Here is a 23,540-nt window from a genome sequence, read left to right as displayed (position 1 = left end):
AATATGTTTTCTATAGTATTTTCTTTCCTTTCCACAGCTTATTTGAGAAAAAGACATCACAAAGCTGAGGTATGTCTATCTCTCCACCTACCAGAGAGGAAGCTCTACCCACCACCTTAAAGGAAAGAGCAACCACATTTCTATTAAGGCCACATGTTGTGTCACCCCAAGGGTCATGGTCATAGGTCACAGTCACATGACAACATTTAGCAATCCTCATCAGTCATTAAATCTATGTTGCTCTCCCACAGCCCTCTTAAAAGCAATGTCTCTATGTAACATCCCTAAAAGATGAGAGCTTGGTCGTGGAGCACTGGAAAAAGGCCCTTCGTTCTGGGGTCAGTACGACACCCGTCACGCAGGTGTCTGGTAGGCCCTGTGGCTGTGAGGCAGCAGTCCAACTGTTTCCTGAGCATTTAAACATCCTCATCATGTACTCAAAAATCAAAGGGACTAGTGTAGATCTGTGTGTGTTTGAATCCATGAGAGGATAAATAAAATGCTCCTTACGCGTTTCATTACAGGATATTATGGTACCCACCAGAGTTAGCTGACTGACTTAAAGCACTTTCACTTCTCACAAACATCACTGAACAATCTGGGAGAAGAAATTCTGTTAGAACTAGAAGCCTGTCATCCACCGCCGGTCATTTTTTAATTTTTGCCTCACAAATGAAAACATGTACTTCAGCTGAAAAGAATTAGTTGCAATTTTCACTACCGCCAATAGATGGTAATAATCCATCAAAGAAAACTTTTGTGTAAGAAAAACCCTAGAATTATAGAATCCCAAATTTTCAAGTCCAATGATCTTATTTAACACATGAGGCAACTGAAAGCCCCTTTCAGATAATGCCCTCCCTGATAATTCAATGCTGAAAAAAGAGAATTGTATGAATTAAAAATTATCACCTGTGTATGTGTGTGTGTCCAAGAGAGAGAGATAGAGAGAGAGAGAGAGAGAGAATGTCCCTCCAAAAGGGCCAGTGCTCTCCAACTTCTCTTCACAGTCAGAAAGTACTTTTGAAGTACTCCTGAACATTAGTCCTGATTTTGAACTAGGTAACCGCCACCTCCCCAAGGCAGAGTGGCTGCGAATGAGGATACAGGGCGGACTCTTGGGGTTAATCCAAGAACACAGACAAAGAAAGAATGTAGGAGAACTGACCTCAGAGATACTCAGGACACGGAAAGAGAAGGTTCTGTTGACCATCTGTACAAGGAAGACTGAGAAAGACGGAAGAAACAATGTTAAGATCTGCAGCTCAGAAAAGGAGGGCTCTGGTTTAACCCAGAGTTCACAGTGGTGGAGCAGCCTTGGGGAAGATGGAAATGAGGTCAAGTCTACACCTGTTTTAATTGAGCTAAAAGAAAAGAACCAGAGAAGACTGTCCAGAAGCCAGATGGAAATACGGGTCTGAGCCCAGCACCGCAGTCTAGGGATCTGAGAAGGACAGATGCCCGGGAGCTAAAGGCTGCAGGAAGGACAATAGCAACAATCCCATCCCCAACGTGCACCACTGTAAGCCAAGGTTTTACCACTGCTGCTCTTCTGGAGCATTCTACAGCTAAGCTTACAGCACGGAAATGTGACATCAGACTCCTCTTCTATAAAATCAGGATAACATGTAGATTCCAGTTTTAACAACGGAGGCAAAATACCTAACACAGAGGAGCGCTCAACAAACACAGATTCACAACTTTAAGACCTCAGTCCTTTTGTTGCTGAAAAGCCTGAAGGGCCATGTACTAAAGGCGTACAGTGCACAGAAAAAACCGCAGAGTGAGAGCAATGAAAGGTCTGCTGAAGGCTCAGAAAGGAAGCAGAAATGGGAGAGGAAGGGTAATCTGCAGTTGACAGAGCCTGGAACCCAAGAATCAGATGTAGGCTACCTCTGCGGCTCTGACACACGCGCGTGAGATGACCGTGGGAAGCCGCCCACTTCCTTGCTCAGAGACAGGGAGATGCAGGCAATAGTGACTTCAGCAAGCAGCTGAGACCATTCAAGGAAAGTCTGTGGAAACTCTGGTCCTTAAAGCACCATACACATGTACGTTACCCAAATACCTCTTTCCGACTGCTATTAGTCATTGGTATTGGTGGGTTTTATATTTTCCCCCCAATTCTAAGAACTCGCCAAAAGCCCTCAGCTGTTCTTCAGGGTAAGAATTCACGCACTGAGAAATATGGTCCTTCTAAATCTTCTACCATCGTCAATTAGTCAGTCAGCACCACACGCATCTCTTTTCTTCATTTGTTACCTTTTCCTACTGCCATTTATTCTGCTCGGCCACAGATGTTTTAAGGAAACTGTGAGGGGTGGCCATGGTAAGGTCGTGACAGACTTCTCCTAGAGAGGGAAGTGATTGGCTGCTGCCCACCTTTTTACCATGGTGGTGGGGGGGGGGGGGGTTTGGGGCATTTGGTCCCGGGAAAGAGCCCCTTTTAGGGCTCCCTACTTCCATAGCCACCCTAACTCTTCCAAATGACTCCTTGGGCTAAAGATTTCTCAATTCTTATGGTGTTTGCTAAACACCTAGTTTGCCAGCTACTTAACATGAATTTGTATCCCCCACCCCACCTACCTTCCAGGATTTTCTTGAGAGTGAAGTACAAGTTTTGTGATAGCCCTTTGGAACCAAAATCACAACAAAATATGAAGTATTGTGTCAGGGTATTTTGGAGCAAGAGGAGTTTTTCAACTCTGTTATTGATAACTTAGCTACACGCGCAACTTCCCAAGACGGAACTACAGCCTCTAGGCTGCTCTGTCCAGTGGAACAGATCTGCACCAGCAGAGATGTTCTGTACCTGCGGCGTCCAATACAGTAGCTGCTGGCCCCACGCAGCTGCTGAGTACTTGACATGTGGCCAGTGCAACTGGAATGCTGAATCTTTTCACTGAATTTAACGTAAGTTATCTTAAAGAGCCACATGTGGTTAGTCATATCCAAACTGGAAAACACAAGCCTCAGATAGCAAGACTTGGAAAATCTAGCTGTAGCTCCAAAGTCTGCAATACGAGGCACAAGGCCATCCACTGAAACAGGGCCAAGGTGGGGAAAGGAGGATTATGAGGGAACAGAACAGATGTGCTTCCTTCTAAGACAATTTGTCTAAGCAAGTTCAAACTTAGTAAGTTTAGGGGAGATAACTCCCATTTACAAAAGCACTCATGTTCCCTTTAAATACTGGTTTTGCAAATATGTTCGATATATGTCCTAATTTATACACGATTTTTCAAGAATGCATCCATAGCAGAAAGCAAGACACACGCATGTAGAGAGGTCAAGGAAACAGGGACAAAGTAATCTGGCTTGCCTTCTCCATTATCTCCCCCACAGTCCACGAAACAAAAATTTATTGAGCACACTCTATCTAACAGGATTAAAGGGGGCAAGATGATTAAGTCCTGGTCTCTGTTCTCCGGGACCTTATCAAGAAGAAACCAGATAGGGGTGCCTGGGTGGCTCAGTGGATTAAAGCCTCTGCCTTCGGCTCAGGTCATGATTCCAGGGTCCAGGGATAGAGCCCCGCATCGGGCTCTCTGCTCAAGTGGGGAGCCTGCTTCCTCCTCTCTCTCTCTGCCTGCCTCTCTGCCTACTTGTGATCTCTGTCTGTCAAATAAATAAATAAAATCTTTAAAAAAAAAAAAAGAAAGAAAGAAAGAAAGAAAGAAACCAGATAAGGCAGTGGACAACACTCTGCCTCCAGTTCTTGCATCCTGCTGGGGGACAGCAAGGACCTGCATCACACACCGCCCCACCACACTGCTGCACTCTGAAATGATGAGTACATTTTAATTCTAGGACATCGCAGGGGGCTGTGTCTTTGAAAAACCAACATGCCCAAGAATATAAAACTTCACCATATTTGGGGAAAATTTTGTCACTTCAACATATAATACACAACACAACACTGTGGGCCTCAGTAGCTATAGTTCACGGGGGGGGGGGCCTCCCCTGAGCCCTCCCCAGTTTGCGAGGCACAAAACTACCTGTACTACCTGACTTAGTCTTCAAATAACTGTACGACGCCTACACTAGTGCTATGACCCATTTATAAATGGGGATACTGAGGACTACAGTGATGAAGGAAGTTAGGCATTAAGGCCAGTTTAAAACCCTGCCTTGCCAACCCCAAGGCAGAGCCTTTTAGCCCGGAACCAGCTCGGAGAGAGCAGTCAGGGCAGTACCGGGAACAGAGTGGGTGTTTTCCAAACAGACATTCATTTCTCTGCCAGAGAACCGAAACAGAATGTCCCAACAGGGCGGGGGAAAGGCCCAGGACGAAAACTGCTGGCCAGGACATCCGTGGGGAGCATCTTATGAAGGTCACTGCTGGCTCCGTTCAAATCAAAGGTCAGCGCCCAGCCAAACCCCGGGAGCGGGCCGCGGCAAAGCGCACGGTTTTCTGGAGGACCCCGGGAGGTGCGGGGAGCGGGAGAGCCTGGGTCCCGCGGCCCCTATTCCCGCAGGCGTCAGCGGGACACAGGGGAGACAGGCCCGCAGAAGCGCTACGGGCCGGGAGGGCCGAACCGCGAGCGATCGCGGACAGGGCCCGGGACGCTGGCGCCCGAGCAGAAGCAGCGGAACGGGGAAGCCCACGCCGCCTCGCCGCGGCGCCCGGGACCCCCGCCCGCATGCGCACGCCGCGTCTCACCTGCTCCGCGCCGGCGTCGACACGCTCAGCGTCCGGGGCAGCCCCCCCGCGCTGCCGCCCCAGCCGGGGGCCGCGCGGGGTCCGGCGACGAGCAGCCAGCGACGGGCCGCGCTGCCCAGGGCCGCGGAGGCGGCGCGCAGGAGCCGGGCGCCCCCCGCGGCGGCCATAGCCGGTGGTCACGTAACGACCGGAAGCGACGGCAGCGGTCGGCTCGGCGAGTGCGAACAGGCCGCCGCGCCGGACGCCCGGGGGTCCGCGGGGAGGAGCGCGGCGGCTGGGGGCCCCGGCGAGGGCCTGCTCGGTGCGGCGGCCGCGGGCTGCGCGCGCCTTCCGGGTGACCTATAAACCCGGCGGCACCCCGAGTGCAGCGCCTCCCCCTGCCGGTTCCCACGCCTCCCGGGCGGGTGTGGCCTGTCGGGGGCGGGGCTGAGCGCGGGGGCGGCGCCCCTCGCGACCAGGTTGGCCTGCACCTTGCGGCTCCTACGGCGGGGGGCGCGCCGGAAGCCGGAGCTGGGAGAGGCCGGCGACGTCGCACGGGAAGGTACCGTAGAAGGACCGGCAGGTAAGGAAGCCACCGCTGCTGTTTCGCCCTTCTCTCGCCTTCTCCCCGTTCAAAACAGAACAAAACCCAGTGTGGGCGATTATCATCCTGGAGTTCAGGTTAGGGAAAAAAGGGAATTCTGGGCATTGTCAAACGAGGACAGTAAGAAATTTCACAATGCCAGCAGACGTGATACACAGAGGAACAGTTATGATTATAAAGGGATACTGGAGAAAGCCGGTATTAATTCAGGGTCAATAAATGCTCGTTCAGCCCATGAAATCCACGAGTTTGGAAACCTTTTGATGAACTGTGTTTTTTTTAAGGGCTTCTACAAAATGCAAGGAAGATGAACTTAAAAATACCCGTTATCATGATTGATACGTTGTGGTGGAAAGAACGTGGGCTTTGAGGTCAGAAATAGCGATGTTCAAATCCAAGGTCTGCCACTCCTGAGCTCTGAGACCTTGGGGGAATTATTGTCAAGGATCAGAGTTCCCACCAAAACACTTAAACACTGATAAGATGTTCCAGTCTTCAGGGCCATTCTGAGGGTTACAGAAAAAAAAAAAAAAAAAAAAAAAAAAGTACAAGGAATGGCAAAATGCGTCACAAATTTTAATGTGACAGCTTCCTGGGCCCCCCTCCCTAAAGCCATCTTTAAAGATGCCAAAGGTCAAAGTCAAGCAGATATTGCGGATGTGCTTTACACAATAAAAGATACTTTAAAAATTAATTAAATGAATTAAATAGTTATTAAATATTTTAAAATACTTTAAAAACTATTCAGAACAAGGAAGTCTAAACCTGAGTAAAGTTTCTCGAGACACTGTGTGCTGGGCCTTGAACCTGATGGCAGAGAGAAGGCAGTCATTTGGCTCCCAAATTGCCTAAATCTTCCCTTAAAGAGAGAAATTTTCAGGCTGGAAAGGGACCACAAACCCAGACAAGTTAGTCGGAAAGAGAAGGTTTTATTTTTTTTTTTTATTTTTTTTTTAAAGATTTTATTTATTTATCAGAGAGAGGGCAGGGAGAGAGCAAGCACAGGCAGACAGAGGCAGAGGGAGAAGCAGGTTCCCCGCTGAGCAAGGAGCCCCATGTGGGACTCAATCCCAGGACGCTGGGATCATGACCTGAGCCGAAGGCAGCTGCTTAACCAACTGAGCCACCCAGGCGTCCCAGAAAGAGAAGGTTTTAAAAGAACAGTTAAGGGTTTTTTTTTGTATATAAGAGCAAATCTTCAGACTGAGATGAATTCATCTGTAGGAAGAAAATGGGAGGGGCGGGGAGCACAGATATTCTTCTGCCAAGAAATCCAGTTCAGCTGGGTTATGGCACATATGGTAGTGTGTATACATTGTTCCTCTTAGTAACCCCCATGCTACCAGCCACAGGGCCTGGAGCATATCAAGTGGGCAGTAAATATTTGTGAATAAGTGAATGTTGTTGTGTAACTTCTGTTAGTACCATCATGACAATTCATGAAGCAGTTACATGAAAATTAAAGATGGAAATAACGTTCTCCAGATTTTCAAAGATGGGTAAGTCTTGATCCCAAAGATTACAAATAGCTATTCAGCAGGATTATAGAGGGGATTTATAAACATGTGGTCTCTGAACACAGATTTAAAAAGCAATATGGAATTACCGAGGAAGAGCTTTTGCTTATGTATTTGTCCATCTTATAAAACTCCTGGGACTCCTGGGTGGCTCAGTTGGTTGGGCATCTGCCTTCGGCTCTTGATCCTGGGGTCCTGGGATTGAGCCTTGCGTCTGGCTCCCTGCTCGGTGGGGAGTCTATTTCTCCCTCTCCCATCCTTCACCGGTGCTTGCTTGCTCTCTCTTTCTCTCCCTCTTTCTCTCAAATAAATATAAATTAAAAGAAAACTCCCATTCCCCCGGGCACCTGGCTGGCTCAGTCTTTAGAGCAGATGACTCCTAATCTCAGGGTCATGAGTTTAAGCACCACCTTGGGCATGGAGTCTATTTAAAAAACAAAACGAGACAAAACAAAAGAACCTTGCATCCTGCCATCTTTCACTCCTGTCATAATTTTGAAGCTCTTTTCAAATTCTGTTTTTCCCATGAAGTTGTGCCTGTTTATCCCAACAGATAATGTTGCCTAAGCCCTCTGTCTGTTCTTGTAAAACTGACAGTACCTGTTATTTCAAATAGAATAACGTTCATGAGGGGGCTTCGCAAACAAACGTGTCATAAAAATTCAGATTCGGTGTTTGTTGAGTACCTGTTCTGCACTTCGTGGTACCGTGTGCCCCATTGCACATACTTTATGGAGCCCCTCTAAACAGAAGTCCCCCCTCAAAGTCAGGATGCTGTCTTAGTCATCTTCATATTCCCAGCACCCGGCCCATTGCCGGGCACAAAGCAGCCATTTAATAATGTCCCCGTTAAGAGTATTAGGAACTTTTACAGTGTGTATCTCATTTCCTGATCACAGCAACCCTGTAGCGTAGACATGCCTTTAATCAATAAGTGCCTTTGATCAGAAACTATTTATTGACATACGCAGTGCATTGACCACCAAGCTAGTACTAGACACACAGCAGTGAATAAAATCATCCCTGCCCTCTTATTTTACAGACGAAACTGAGGTGCCCAGTGGTGGCTTTCTTGGAATCATACTGCTAGTGAGTTGTAGATCCAAAGTTTAAATCTAGGTCTTCCTGCTTCCTCTTCCCAAGTCCAGGGCATAAACACAAAAAATGATATTTTTATTTTATTATATTTTATTAAATATTCACATATATAATTTTATTGTGTGTGTGTGTTCTTTTTTTGAGACAGAGAGAGAGGGACAGCGAGAATGAGGGGCAGAGAAAGACAGAAATCTCAAGCAGGCTCCGTACCTAGTGCAGAGCCCGACATGAGCCTTGATCTCATAACCCTGAGATCATGACCTGAGCCGAAATCCGGAGTCAGACAGTTAACTGACTGAGCCACCCAGGTGCCCCACTTATCTTATGTCATTAATATGTATTTACATGTCATATGTAAATGTGACTGTATTCAATAGTAGATGCTTAAGATTCTACACGGTCCACATAATTTAGGGATAAGGTCAGCAGTTCTCTGAATTTTTTAGAAGGAAAATGCGACCTGAGTATATTTCACCCCAAGTAATTACTCTACCCCCAGGTATTTATTGCTAAGGTTGATGATATTGGTGTGTTTCCTAAATTTAAAGATATAGTTGGTATTTAAATTAATTGACCTTCCTGTCTGTAGTCTTGTCTTGCTCTAAAACATCCTGTGTACTGCTCCGAGGCTGATGCCATTAAAATACTGATTGTAACACCTGGGTGGCTCAGTTGGTCAAGTATCTGCCTTTGGCTCATGTGATCCCAGAGTCCTGGGATGGAGCCCCATATCACACCCTGCTTCTCCCTCTCCCTCTGCCACTCCCCCTGCTTGTGCACTCGCACTCTCGCTCTGACAAATAAAATTATTAAAATGATACTGATATGATTGTGTTACTTTCTTAATGAAAATCCTTGAATGACAATTCATCCCCATCTATTAACAGACTAAAACAAACTGCTCAGCTGGACACACAACTCCCCTCAACCTCTGCCTTCTACTGCCTATCGGTCCCGCATTGTGTCCTTCTTCCCCGCAGGTTCTGTTGGCTGCCTGAACCCGGCTGACTTAGAGCTGGCCTCCAGGACTCCAATCCTTGGAGGAACCATTCTCTGACATAGGTGCCTTTGGGAGCCTTACACACTAGAAATCCCTCTGTCACAGCTTCAACTTTAACTGTTATCTGCAAGTAAGGCTTGGATCAAGTGACTCGGTCAGTTTCCGGTCCTGTTTCTTTGTTAAGGTTACTTTTTATATACTTTTTAACTTTTTAATATGTTCTTCAAATGTTAATAGTTGGTTGTCTTTTTTTTTTTTTTTTTTTTTTTTTTGGTCTTTTAGCCGCTTGTGATGAATAATTCACGTGGGGTTGCAAAATACAAGTGTTCTAATCCTGTCATTCCTTCTCCATTGATCACCCATCCTACTCCTATAGACAGATTGGCCTTCATACTCCTACAGACAGATCTGAAGTAGAACCTGTATGGGAAACACAGGATAAATACTTTAATGTTTCCCTTTATTCATCTGCTATACTTAGAGTTTATTCATGTTCTCTCTTTATTCAAAAGCTTGTTTTAAAAAGTTATAATCTTTTGGGGCACCTGGGTGGCTCAGTTCGTTAAGCATCTGACTCTTGATTTCAGCTCAAAATCACGATCTTAGGGCTGTGAGATTGAGCCACTTGTCCGGCTCCACACTGGGCATGGAACCTGCTTAAGATTCTTTCTCTGCCCTCCCCACTTTATTTATTTTCTTTTAGAGATTTTATGTATTTATTGTTTTTAAAGATTCTATTTATTTGACAGACAGATTACAAGTAGTCAGAGAGGCAGGCAGAGAGAGAGAGGAGGAAGCAGGTTCCCCACTGAGCAGAGAGCCCGATGCGGGGCTCAATCCCAGGACCCTGAGATCATGACCTGAGGCGAAGGCAGAGGCTCCAACCTACTGAGCCACCCAGGCACCCCAAGATTTTATGTATTTATTTGACAGACAGAGATCACAAGTAGGCAGAGAGGCAGGCAGAGAGAGAGGAAGAAGCAGACTCCCCACTGAGCAGAGAGCCTGATACGGGGCTTGATTCCAGGACCCTGAGATCATGACCTGAGCCGAAGGCAGAGGCTTATTAAGCCACTGAGCCACCCAGGTGCCCCTTCCCTCCCCACTTTTAAAAAAGTTATAATTTTCTAATAAATAGTATATTTCACCAAAATTTTCAAAATCTGTTGGCATAAACTTTTTCCCTAGTGTTATCTTTTAAAAATTTTTCTGCTATAACTACATTTCATAATTTTTATATTATTTTCTGAGTCTTTTGTATTTCTTATATATTTTCTGAGTCTTTTCTCTTTGAATAATCATAGCAAGAGTTTGTTTATTGGTCTTCTCAGATAACAGCTTTGGCCTGATTGTCCTGTGCTATATCTTTGTTTTCTAATCTTATCCTTTATTTTTAAGTGGTCTCTACACCCAGTGTGAAGCTCAAATCCGAGATCAAGAATCACTTACTTAACCTACTGAGACTTCCAGGGGCCCTTATTCATTTATCTTTATGATTTGTTTCTTTCTGCATTCTTGGGATTTACCTGTTTTTTCTTTTTCTAACTTCTTCATCTAGATACTTACTTTATTAATTTTCAGTTTAGTTTTTGTAAGAAGTATTTAATTTCTCGACGTATTTAAGTTTCCTCTAAGTAGTGTGTTTGGTTGTGTCAAAGAGTTTGAAACGTCATATTTTCTGTATTACTTGGTTTAAATATTATCAGATTTCCATGCTATTTTTCCTCTGATGGTGAGCCATGTGGAAGTGTCATAAATGTGTAAATATACAAAGGTCAGAGGTCAGTAACACCGCAGAAGCAAAGATCAATGAACCTGAAAACACAGCAATAGAAAGTTTCCAGAATGACATTCAAAGATAAAAAAGACTAGCAAACCATAAGACCATGGCATCATTGGGCTGTTGGATGATATCACATGGTCTAACACACTTCTGTCTGGATTCCCAGAGGAGAGAATGAGACTGAAACGAAGATGTTTAAGACCTTTTTACACCAACAAAAATTAATAGAGCTCCTGCTGTCAGACTCCCTGAACTGCTACAAGGAGGCTGTTTAGTAGGCAGCTTCCGACAGGGCTCTGCGACCCCACCTGCCGGCGTTCCCACGGAGGTGTGACGACCCCCCCCACCGCCCCACCCCCCACCCCCGCCCCAGAGCGTGGGCCAGACCTAGTGATCGCTTCTGACAAATAGAACACAGCAGAAATGATGCAGTGTCCTTTGTGCCTTGTGTTTCCAGAGACTGTGAATTTTGTCTTGCTGGTTCTCTTCCTCTGTTGCCTTCCTTGTTTACATGCTTTGGTGAAGAAGCTGCCATGTTGGGGACACTCACATGGCAAAGAACTGACCACAGCCTCTAGCCAACAGCCAGCAAGGAACTGAGACCTTCATCCAGTTATCCAGTCGTAAAGACGGGAATCCTGTCAGCAGCCATTTGCGGGAGCTGGGAGGCAGCTCCTTCCTCAGCGGAGGCTTCATATGACTGTGTACCCACCCAGCACCTCAACCATGGCCTCTGAGGCTCTGAAGCAGAGGGCCCAGCCCAGCCGCTCCAGGTCCAGAAACAGAAAATAAATGTGGTTCCTGTTCATTCCACTTTGGAGCAATTTGTTAGGCAGCAATAGACAGCTAATATAGTGTTCTTCGAGAACCGTGAACTTGAAACCAAAAGGAAGGACTAAGAGGCAAGAAGAAATGATAAGCAGAAAATTAGCAATCTTAAGTAATAACTGGTTGTAAAATAATAACACCAACTATGGTCTCATGAGAAGAGAAAAATAAGAGCAAGGTAGAATTCGTTATTGAACCGGCATCTAATCAGCAATAAGACCAAAAGTGTTACCGACGCAATCTTCTCTCCCTTTCTTTTCGGTAACAGGATATCTTGTGTTTTAGCTGAACACATGTCTCACAAGCCAGAGGCCGCACTTCCCAGCTGCTCGTGCAGGTGCGTGTGTCCCTGTAACAGCTTTTGCTAAAGCCCTGCAAGTAGAAGTGATGTGTGCAACCAGGTAGCCTTTTTAAGGGGAAGCTCTGTGTTTTTTCTTCTGTCCATTTTCCTCTCCCACTGGCTGCAAAATGGCAACAACCAGGGTGATCACGTGAGATGCAAACACAGAAGCTAAATCTTAGAGATGACAGACGGTTAGAGCAGGTCTGCCAGCCTGGGTTCCCTGAGACCGCGTGTGGCAGAGTTGCCTCCCAGCATCGGTGCTGCAGCCCCTGCACTGCGAACCCAGCCCGCTCCTGAAACACTTCACGGGAGAGCACGGGAGAGAACGTAACACCGATGCTGCGTAAGATACTTACTTGAAGAATTCTTGTTACTGCAGCGTAGCCTTGATCCTGACAAATACATCCTTAAAGTTCCAAAAGAAAGAATGAAAGAAGGGAGAAAATCATTTAAAGCATGTTTTTTTTAAAGAATAAAATGAAATCTTGAAAATAAGTCCCAATATATCAGAAGTAAATGCACCAATGAAGAAGTAGACTTTCGTCGAGGATGCGGATATTCTGATTCTATGACATTTGGAAGAAATTTATCAAAATTATAAAAGATATAAAAGGATAAAAAGATACAATCAAAAGATAGTTTGCCCTATTGCTGTCAAATTAAAGGGACATATTTAAATCCAATTAAATAGACCAGGGAAAATGCATTATAAAGGATAAACATGGTCACTAAAAAAATACTAAGCATTTAAATCAATTTGGAATGTCTAGCAACTCTAAACTTACAAGTATCTAACAACATAGCATATATTTATGAATATAGGTATATTTACATAATAAAAGTATTATATAAATAAAGATACATATTTTTATCTATATGAATAGATAGAAAGTTTCTAATTGGATTTACATATATGTTAACTACCCTGAGATATTTACAGACTTCTGATACTTCAGTGTTGGCATATTTTGTTTTCAGGACTATGCTGTAGTAGCGGTCAGTAACATAGACTGGTAGTGCTTTAATCACACTGTTATTACTGAAAAAGACTCACTGCACAATGTTAATTCATTTTCATTCAGTTTTAAGTTGGAGAAAATGGCCAGAAATTCTTTCAACTCTACAGTTTTAAAAAATGCAGTGAAGGATGTTTTTAATTTCTGAAATTTGGGCCAAACTACTTCTTGCCAAAATAGTTTCCAAAGATCTACTAGTTTCACAAGGCATGAAAGTCCCTCAGTGCACTTATACACCTCTGTGTGAAGCAGAGACAGATTGAGCATTGCCCTTGAGTGATACCAGTGACTTGATTTTCCAATAGCTCAAATCAAAGATCATTTGATTTGCCAATAGCTCAAAAGTCTTCTTTAGCCTCGGGCCTGGACTAAGTCATCGTAAATGTTTGTAGAACAGCAGATTGGCGTATTGTGCACAGGGTCCAAGTCAGGAGAATATATGGTTTATGGAACTGTTCATTCACAATGTGTCACTTTAAATTTTTTAGTACAAAACACTCAGTAAATGGCCAAAAGTTCTATGTCTTTGCAAAAGATTGCTACCTTGATGTAATCTTTTGCAGCCATATCAAAATGATTATGTTACTATTCTGTAGGTCAGATTTGAAATGGGACTCCCAGGGCCACATTCCTTTATAGAATCTGCAGGAGAGAATCTTTTCCTTGTCTTTTCTGGCTTCTAGGGAGCCACCTGGAGTTGTTCCCCCACCCCCCCAGTCTTTATTTGAGAGAGGGTGAGAGCGAGAGAGTGAGCATGACCAGTGGGAGGGACAGAGGGAGAAGCAGAGTCCCTGCTCAGCACAGATCCTGTCACAGGATTCCATCCCAGGATCCTGGGATCATCACCTGAGCTGAAGGCAGGTGCTTAGCCTACTGAGCCACCCAGGCACCTTTAAAAAAAAAAAAAAATTTCCCACTTACATTCTTGGGCTCACTTCTTCAAGAAACCAGTCAATATCTGATCAGCTGGTTGAGTCCCGATATCATCACATCCCTTGAATCTTTCTTTACCTTTTAAAACATTTATTTATTTATTTTAAGTTATCTCTATCCCCACGTGGGAGATTGAACTCAGGACCCAAGATCAAGAGTTGCATGCTCTTCAGACTGAGACAGGTGCCCCTCCCTGAACTTTCTTTATCATAGGAGAAATTTTCGCTTTTAACAACTCATGTGATTTGTTGGGGGCCATCTGGATGATCCAAGATAACCTCCATTCTCAAGGTCCCTAACTCTAATCACATCTGAAAAATCCCTTTTGCCATATAAGGTAACAGATTCGCAGGTTTCCAAGAATTAGGGAGTGGCCATATAGATGGACCATTATTTTGCTCCCACATTTGAGTTTAAATATCAAACAATTTCAGCATTAACTTTAACCACTGGAGGAGCCTTTCCATCATCACTCCTAATTTCTGGGCTGATTCTGATCACTGTTCATTAATTAAGGTTTCAAGATTTTCTTCAACATAAAGAAGTAAGACGTATTATGCCTACCATTGTGCCTATCAAAGATTTTGCAGTTACTAGAATGTATTACAAGAGAATAAATATGGTAATAGCTAACATTTATTGAGTGCTTACTCTATTCCAATACTTTTCTAGGTGCTTCACATGTTTTGAGTTATTTAACCTTCACAAAAGCCCTGTGAGGTGGGTATCAGCATCATTACCATTTTACTGAGGAATGAAGTTTGTTGAAGTTTCCATTTAAATTAAATGAAGGTTTAGGGTGTTATCAAAAGAAATGATACCAGATAGCCTTCAGTATAGTGGTTTTTAAAATATACAAATACAGAAAGTGTACCACGTATTTTATATTATGTTCGGTCAAAAATGAACCTTTAGATCTGAGAGAAAAAATAGAATGGAATCTACACATTTTCTTTTCTTTGAATCTGAAAGAAATGCACATGCCAGCGTGTGTGTGTGTGTGTGCGCGTGCGCATGCCTGTGTACATGATTATGTGTGAAGAGAGAGAGTGACTCAGTGTAGAAAGGGGTTTCTTCGGTTCTTTTTTATCTTGTTCCTACCATTTTTGCTCTGTGATGCCTGTTCAGAACATTAAATGTGTATTTCACCCTTAGAATTAATAGGCAGATACTAATTTGGAGTTGTTAATATGCTAGTGTTGGGGAAGAAAGATTTTACTCTATCTATCAAGGTTCTTCTGACTGATCTAAGAGTTAAACTGACATGCAACAGATCAACAGGAAAAAGTCAAGTTGAATTTTGTTTTACAGGGAATCCACAAAGACATAAGATTCCAAAGACAGTCAAGTGAGATATATATATATGTCCTCCTGAACTAAGGAAAAGGGAGTAAGGGGTCTGGAATTTCAGAGGCAAAGAAAGCAATCCACCAGAAGATGAGAAAGAGTAAATTTTTGGGGAACAAATGTTTTTCCAAGGCCATTCAATAACAATGAGACAAAAAGAGGACTTTGATCAAACAGACCTTGCTAGGCTGCTTCCTGCCAACCATACCCTGTTCATATGACAACGTGAGTATCTATGGTGATGGTTCTCTTCCTAGAGCAGGTCCACGATCTAAATTCTTTTAGACGGTAAAATTTCATCCTGAGTCTTTTAATGAAGAAGCTTGAAATAATTGGCATGTCACAATGGCATATTTGGGGCTGGCTTGCCCTTCGTTCCTGCACAGACCAGACTAGAATAAAAAACAAGAGTTAAAAAAAAAAATCAGTTAACAGTATTGTGGGATAGGTTAAAGCTAGGCTCCAGTAGGGCAGCAAGTGATTTCTTTGGATTAAGATTGAGTAACTGGAAAGCAATTGCCAAATTTCCTTAGATAATTGACTTACAGCTTTGGGTTACTAAAAATTTTTATTCTCTTCCAATGTCAGTCATCACTTAACAGGAGTTTCTGAATATTACTGTGCTGTCTAGCCTCAGATTGGGGTCTGCTGTGAAGAATCCATTTCCATCAAACCTTGCTTTAAATTTTGACCAGCTTTTCAACTTCCCAACTCATTTTAAAAGCTTTATCTTTGAGCAGATTAAAATCACTCTGCCTCCCATTTTCTGTAACAGATAAATGGTCTGTTAAATAAAAATTCAACACTTGGGGCGCCTGGGTGGCTCAGTGGGTTAAAGCCTCTGTTTCGGCTCAGGTCATGATCCCAGGGTCCTGGGATCGAGCCCCACATCTGGCTCTCTGCTCAGCAGGGAACCTGTTCCCCCCCTCTCTCTGCCTGCCTCTCTGCCTACTTGTGATCTCTGCCTGTCAAATAAATAAATAAAAATCTTTTTAAAAAATTAATTAAAAAAAAATTCAACACTTGACAACACAATGTTGGTGAATCCATGGGGCACAGACACTCTGCTATGCTCCTGGTCGGTGTGTAAAATGGTCTGACTTCTGTGGAGGGCAATATGATAATATTCATAATATTACAAAAATCGTTTACCCTTTAACCCACGAATCCCACTCATGGGAGTTTGTCCTGTGTGTGTAGCTATATAATATAAAATGATGTGTGCCCAGTGTTACTTATTAGCATCACTGTCTGTATTAGAAAAATAGAAAAAGTGTCCTTCATTCAAAAATTAAATGAACTATGCTACTACCCTGCAATGGAATAATACGCAGCTGAAAAAAAAGTAAATGAAGCTCTTTGTGTACTGAGGCACAGTGATTTCCAAGATGTATTGTGAAGTGAAAAAAACAGAGTGAATATAATGTATCATCTTTTGTCTAAGAAAGAGGAGAAAAGGGGCACCTGGGTGGCTCAGTGGGTTAAAGCCTCTGACTTCGACTCAGATCATGATCTCAGGGTCCTGGGATCGAGCCCTGCATTGGGCTCTCTGCTCAGCAGGGAGCCTGCTTCCCCCTTTAAAAAAGGGGGTAAGTATTTGCATTCGTATGGCTTGAACTTGTATAGATAAACCCCAGAAGGATAAATAAGAAAAAAAGAAGCAGAACAGTAGGGATAGGGTTGACAGGGTCAAGGAAAGGGAGCAAGACTCCTCAGTGTGTGTCTCGTGATAGGGTTTTAACTTCTGGACAATGCCAGTGCGTTACCTACTCAAAACAGGGTAAAACAAAGTAAGCAAGTCTTTGAAAAGAAAACAAGAGTCCTCTTTCCATGGTTCACTGATTTTTCTGAGCATGTTACACTTTTTGATAATCTTGTATATGAACTCAAAGCATTCAGAAGCCGGAACAAGGAGAAAAATGCAACATTTCTCCTGTGAGAAAAAATTCAGAGCCAGCACATTAAAGAAAGCTGGATCCAGAAGAGCTTAAAAGGGCAAAACAGCATCATTTCCTAGCCAGCAGGATCTAAATGGTACTTAAACATCTGTATACATTGAGAAAACTTGGACCCCAGATGTTAAGTGACTTGTCACAGTCACTCAGCTAATTTATGGAGAAACTGGGACGAGACTCTCTGGACCCCTAATGAACAATGTCAGTACTTCTGTCTTTACATTGCGATGCTGTCTATTAATTACAGTGATTCCCTTTCTTTTTTTTTTTTTTTAAGATTTTGTTTATTTATTTGACAGAGAACACAAGTAGGCAGAGAGGCAGGCAGAGAGAGAGAGAGAGAGAAGCAGGCTCTGCACTGAGCAGAGAGCCCGATTCGGGGCTCGATCCCAGGACCCTGGGATCACGACCCGGGCCGAAGGCAGAGGCTTTAACCCGCAGAGCCACCCAGGCGCCCCACAGTGATTCCCTTTCTGATGCAGTAAAAATAACGCGTGTCAAGTGCTCTGAGCATTTGAATATATATTAAGTGCTTTGACCATCCCATTATATGATCATAAAGTACTATAGTGTAGTAGTTAAGATCACGGGCTCTGGAGTTAGACTTTCAGGCTCTGCTCATTTCTTACTTGCTGTGTGATCTTGGACAAAGTACTTCTCAGGTCTCTGTTTCCTCATCCATAGGTTGGGAATACAGCCGTCCTCACCTCGGAGGGTTGATGTGAAGAGTAGATGACGTAACACATGTAAAGGACTTAGCCTGGCACCTAATATGTGCTCCCTGAGTGTCATCGTCATCATTGCTTTTATTTTACTGATGGAAATCTGAGGTGGGCGAGAATGGTTGAGTACCTTGCCCAAGGACACAGAGGCTGCAAGCGATGGGTCAAGAATTCAGTCTAGGTTTTCTTACATTAAATCTCGTGCTTTTTCCATCCCTAAATAATTCATAGATTCCATGTACTTGATTTTCCTCTAACTATACCAGTTTTTCCTGCTTTGACGTGCAAATCAGTCAATATGAACCTTTGCACACCAAAGAAAAGGTAATAGCCCAATGTTTTTGGATGGAGAAGAGAAAAAAATCTCATATGTGCAATCAGATATGATTTTGGTGTCATCACCGGATCTAACAGATTATAAATAAATATTAATTATTTGGGGATACCTGGGTGATTCAGTCGGTTAAGCTTGTGCCTTTGGAATCAAGCTCCACGTCAGACTCCCTGCTCAGCGAGGAGTCTGCTTCTCCCTCTGCCTCTCCTCTAGTTTGTGTTCTCTCTCATTCTCACCCTTTCAAAGAAATAAAGTCTTCTTTATATATATATATTATATATATATATATATAATATATATATATTATAATATATAAATATATAAATAAATATATATATATATATAATTTATAATATATATAATTTATATATAATATATAATTTATAATATATAAATATATAAATAAATAAATATATATATATATATAATATATATATATATATAGAAGACTTTATTTATGGGGCACCTGGGTGGCTCAGTAGGTTAAGCCGCTGCCTTCAGCTCAGATCATGATCTCAGGGTCCTGGGATTGAGTCCCTCATCGGGCTCTCTGCTCAGCAGGAGCCTGCTTCCCTCTCTCTCTCTCCCTCTCTGCCTGCCTCTCCGTCTACTTGTGATTTCTCTCTGTCAAATAAATAAATAAAATCTTTAAAAAAAAAAAGAAGACTTTATTTGTATATATATATATAAATTATTTTGTATATACTAACATATTCCTTGATGTCTATTTGATGGTTAGAAAAGATTTTCCTCACATAAGGAAACCAACTTCATTCAGATATATAAATATATAATATATATTATAATAACATAAATTATGTAATACTCGAATATGAATTATATATATCTGTATATAATTTTATACATATATACTCTATTCTATATACTATAGTATTATATATAATTATATGTTATATATAATTATGTTTATATGTAATACTATGATTATGTATATATAATTTTTATATAACACAGTAATATATCAACTATGTACCTATATGGTATATAGTATATAAATATACATATAAACATTTGTATGTTTAAAATCATCTTAAAATGATTGTGCAGCCGAGTAATATTCTGTTATATATATGTATATACACACATATATATTTATATACACTATATATACACTACATTTGTATATATACAAATATATATTTGTATATATATATATATATATATATATATATATATGTATACATATATATATATGTATATATATATATATACAATATATATTCATATATACACTACATTTCCTTTTTTTTTAAGATTTATTTATTTATTTGACAGAGGAGGACAACAAGAGAGGGAACACAAGCAGGGGAGTCGGAGAGGGAGAAGCAGGCTCCCCGCTGAACAGCAAGTCCGATGCAGGGCTGGATCCCAGGACCCTGGGATCACAACTCAAGTGAAAGGCAGACATTTAATGACTGAGCCACCCAGGCGCCCCTATCACTACATTTTCTTTATCCATTTATCTATGGATGAATACTTGGACTGTTTCCATATGTTGGCTACTAAAAATAGTGTTGCAGTAAATATAGGGGTGTATATAACTTTCTGAGTTAGTGTTTTCATTTCCTTTGGATAAATACCTTGTAGTGGAACTACTGCATCTTACGGTAGTTCTATTTTTAATCTATGAGGAACCTTCATACTGATTTCCACAGTGGCTGCACCAGTTTGCATTCCCACCAACAATGCATGAGGGTTCCTCTTTCTCTGCATCCTCGCCCACACCTGTTGTTTCTTGTATTTTTGATTTTAGCCATTCTGACAGGTGAAGGGTGATATCTCATTGTGGTTTTGATTTGCATTTCCCTAATGATGAGTAATGTTGAGCATCATTTCACGTGTTATTGGCCATCTGTAAGTCTTTGGGAAAATGTCTGGTCAGGTCCCCTGCCCATTTTGTAATTGGATTACTTGGTTTTTTAGTGTTGAGTTGTGTACGTTCTTTATATATATCGGATATTAACCCGTTATTTGATAAATCATTAGAAGATATCCTCTCCCATTCAGTATGCTGTCTTTTAGTTGTTGATGATTTCCTCACTGTGTGAACACTTTTTATTTTGGTGTAGTCCCAGTAACTTAATTTTGTTTTCATTTCCTTTGCCAAAGGAGACATATCTAGGAAAATGTTTCTACAGCTAATGTCGAGATATTACTGCCTATGTTTTCTTCTAGAAATTTTATGGTTTCAGGTCTCACATTTAGGTCTCTGTTCCATTTTGAGGGTTTTTTTGAGTGTGTTTGGAGGGATTATTATTATTAAAGTCAGACTTCCACTCCATCACTTCATGAGTCAAGGTCATCACTGACCTCCACAGTGACCTTCTCACTGTCAAGTTTCAGTGCTCTTACTTCAGGGTCAGCAAGCGGCATTTGTCATGTCAGTATTCTTCTGCAAATGCTTCCTTCTCTTGTTTTCAAGAACACGTTTCTTGGTTCTGGTCCTTCTGTCTCCTTTGCTGGTTTATCCTCATATGCCCAAATCTAAATGTCCCAAATCAGTTTAAGGACTGGTCCTCAAACCTTCTATTTTCCCCTCTTTCTGCTGGGAGATCCCATGCAGGCTCCTGGCTTTAAAATTTATTTACCTATATACAGCTAAAGCGTAAATTTATACCCAGCTCAGTCCTCTGGTTTTCTTAGGCTGAAAACCTTGCAGTTATCCTTGGGGCCTTGCTTAATCTCTCATCCCACATCCTGTCATGTAGTCAGTAAATCCCATCATTTCTACCCCTAGGATGTATTAAAATTAGGCTACTTCTAACCCTCCATCTGCTACCACCCTAGAGGCAAACCACCATCTTTCTTGCCTGGATTGTTGCAGTTGGCCCCCCATTGAACCTCTCTGCTGCAGTTGGCCCCCCATTGAACCTCTCTGCTTCTGCATCTGCTCTCCCTGTTGTTTCTTCTCAACACAAATTTTATTAAAAATTTATCAGATTATGTCATTCTGTCCCCAGCTAGACCCCAAGGCCTCACCTTTACTTCTCATCTCCACCCACTTTTGTCCCACATTGTTCCTTAAACTCTTCCCAGCATAATGTATCTCTTACCTCAAACTGAGGACCCCCCCCCCGAGACTCCCCTCCCCACCAAAGCAACCCTGATGGAAATCACAACTATCCCTTCAGCAGTAACTCCTCCCTGGAGGGAGCACTCCAGCAGCCCAGATCACCCAGACCAGTTTGGGCTCGACACCAGACTCACACCTGCCCAGATGGACCATGGAGAGATGGACAGTACTTTTTACCTCATTACCATACTAAAATCTCCACCCAAGGAGGAACACAAGCCTCATTTATATAACCTACAATTTATGCGACTTCTAGGCCTGTGTCCTTAAGGTCCTTGTGTGACCTCACACACTTCTCCCTACAATGACTGGGCTCCAGGAAATACTCCTCCTAACCCTACATAAAAGGAGTCACAGGGAGTCACGGCTTTGGAAATTCTTCCCTGGATCCCCTTACTTGATGCAAATATTTTTCTTTGTCCAACAACTCCATCTGGTGTAGTTTCTATATGTGACTCACCAACGAGCTAAATCCTGTTGGTTCTGATACAGTTCCTCTGCTCAGAGTACATAAATGGCTTCCCAGCTCATTCAGTGCAAAAGTAAGATACGATGGCTTACGAGACCCGGTAGGACCTGTCCGTTCTACCTCCCTGACTGCACTTTCTACCTCTCACCTATTTCTTTCCTGCCCCTTTTCATCAGCTCTTCCCTCTGCCTGAAATCAGGCTTTCCTTCCAGACAGCTACATGCCTCCCTCCCTCACTTTCTTTAGATGTCTTTTCAAAGGTTACTTTTTTTAGTGAGGCCTTTGCAAACCATAAATAGCAACTGCCCACCCCCATTCCCTATGTCCTCTTCCCTGCTTTCCTGTGCTGTACAGCATTTATTGGCTGTCTCACACATTTTCTTTTAAAGATTTTATTCATGTATTTGAGAAGGGGAGAGAGCCAGCGAGAGCACAGGAGCAAGGGGAGGGAGAAGCAGGCTAGGGGCTCGATCCCAGGATCCCGGGATCATGACCTGAGCCCAAGGCAGACACTCCACCAACTGAGTTATTTCCTTATTGTCTGTCTCCATATCTACCCTTCCCCCACCTTCCAGAACATACTCTTCAGAAGGTTAGCAACTTTAATGTACTCCCAGTAAGAGTGGAGTAAATCCTCTGATTTAAATAAATCAACGTTTGCCCATAGGAAGCATTTAATAAATATTAGCTGAAAGGATTAATGAACTGAAGAAGCTCACCCCTAGACTTGAGGGTAGAAGTAAAGTGAAACACCCAGAAATGCAAATCCAAGTGTTAGAAATATGTGGAGAGCCTGGTGGACCCAATGTCCCTGGAATAAAGAGGTCCCAGGGACCAGAAAGCCACATAAGCTATGTGCAAGACCCAGGTCAGCCCCTGGGATTCTAATAGTGGTAATAATTATCAATGGCAGTTTGCCAGAAAGGCAACTTTTGCATATTGAAAAGAGTAATTGAGGATCAGTGAAAATCGTTAAAACAACAAAAATTTAACTGAGTAAAAAAAAAAAAAAAATTTAACTGAGTAGTTTAAAAGATCAAATTGACTTTATTGAATGATTCATGAATGGGACAGTAGACCATCTAGCAAATAGAAAGGAGCTCTTTTGAGCTGGGGAAAAGAAAAGGTTTTTAAAAGAGGAAAATACTAGCAAAGGATACATTGTTTCAGGCAATGTACCCCTCCTAAGCAGAGCAGAAGCTCTATCAGTAAATTTCCTAGTACTGACCAGGAAATTCATGTTGGCCAAGAAAGGGTACATGCCTGGGGGTTGAAACTGCAGTTAGCTTAGGCATAGTTAAATCTTGGTTTATGTATTCACATGGAGCCCTTAACTAAGTGACTCCATTTTTTATTAAGATTTTATTTTTAAGTAATCTCTACATCCATGTGGGGCTCAAACTCACGACCCTAAATTCAAGAGTCACATGCTCTACTGCCTGGGCCAGCCAGGCACCCCATAAGTGACTCCCTTTCAAACCTGTGGTTTTCTTTTAAACAAAATGGAAGGTTGCAGCTTCTATAAGCCACACTAGCCAACGTAATTAATTACTATTAAGGGACACTGGGAAAAAAAAAAAAAGCAAATGTGTTCAGAAGGAATGATCAGAATCCCTTTAAACTCGTTCTGCTGGGAAATAGAGCTTAACAGAGTCAAAACTAAGTACCATGTTCAGGGAAAGTGTATTCTGTTTCCACTTCATTGAAGATTGTGGACAAAGCTGTAATAGACAAATTTAGGCAGCACTGGTCGTTTTCATTCAGTAGATGGAGCCAGAGTAGAAAGGAAGCAGTCTAGCAGGTTGCAAAACCGCACAAAGAGGGATTTGAAAGTGGGATTCCTCTGTGGATTCCA

At 42.5% G+C, this 23,540-nt stretch overlaps 1 protein-coding gene and 1 long non-coding RNA gene across 2 annotated transcripts in view; one reads left to right on the top strand and one right to left on the bottom strand.

Moving 5' to 3' along the window:
* FDX1 (ferredoxin 1) overlaps nucleotides 1-4,978 on the bottom strand; it is a 32,072-nt gene extending 27,094 nt beyond the window's left edge. Inside the window, exon 1 of the mRNA XM_045077545.1 lies at nucleotides 4,664-4,978. Coding sequence (XP_044933480.1) covers nucleotides 4,664-4,830 — 167 coding nt within the window. The 5' untranslated portion in view covers nucleotides 4,831-4,978. The remainder of the gene's footprint in view (nucleotides 1-4,663) is intronic.
* A 146-nt stretch (nucleotides 4,979-5,124) lies between these two features.
* Nucleotides 5,125-23,540, top strand: part of LOC101680342 — a 57,410-nt gene continuing 38,994 nt past the window's right edge. Inside the window, exon 1 of the long non-coding RNA XR_006605966.1 lies at nucleotides 5,125-5,225. This is a non-coding gene — a long non-coding RNA (uncharacterized LOC101680342). The remainder of the gene's footprint in view (nucleotides 5,226-23,540) is intronic.

This window comes from Mustela putorius, unplaced genomic scaffold (genome assembly GCF_011764305.1).
Source record: "Mustela putorius furo isolate JIRA1106 unplaced genomic scaffold, ASM1176430v1.1 tig00000198_pilon_pilon_pilon, whole genome shotgun sequence".
NCBI classification, from domain to species: Eukaryota; Metazoa; Chordata; class Mammalia; order Carnivora; family Mustelidae; genus Mustela; species Mustela putorius.
This window is presented reverse-complemented; position numbering and strand designations above follow the sequence as displayed.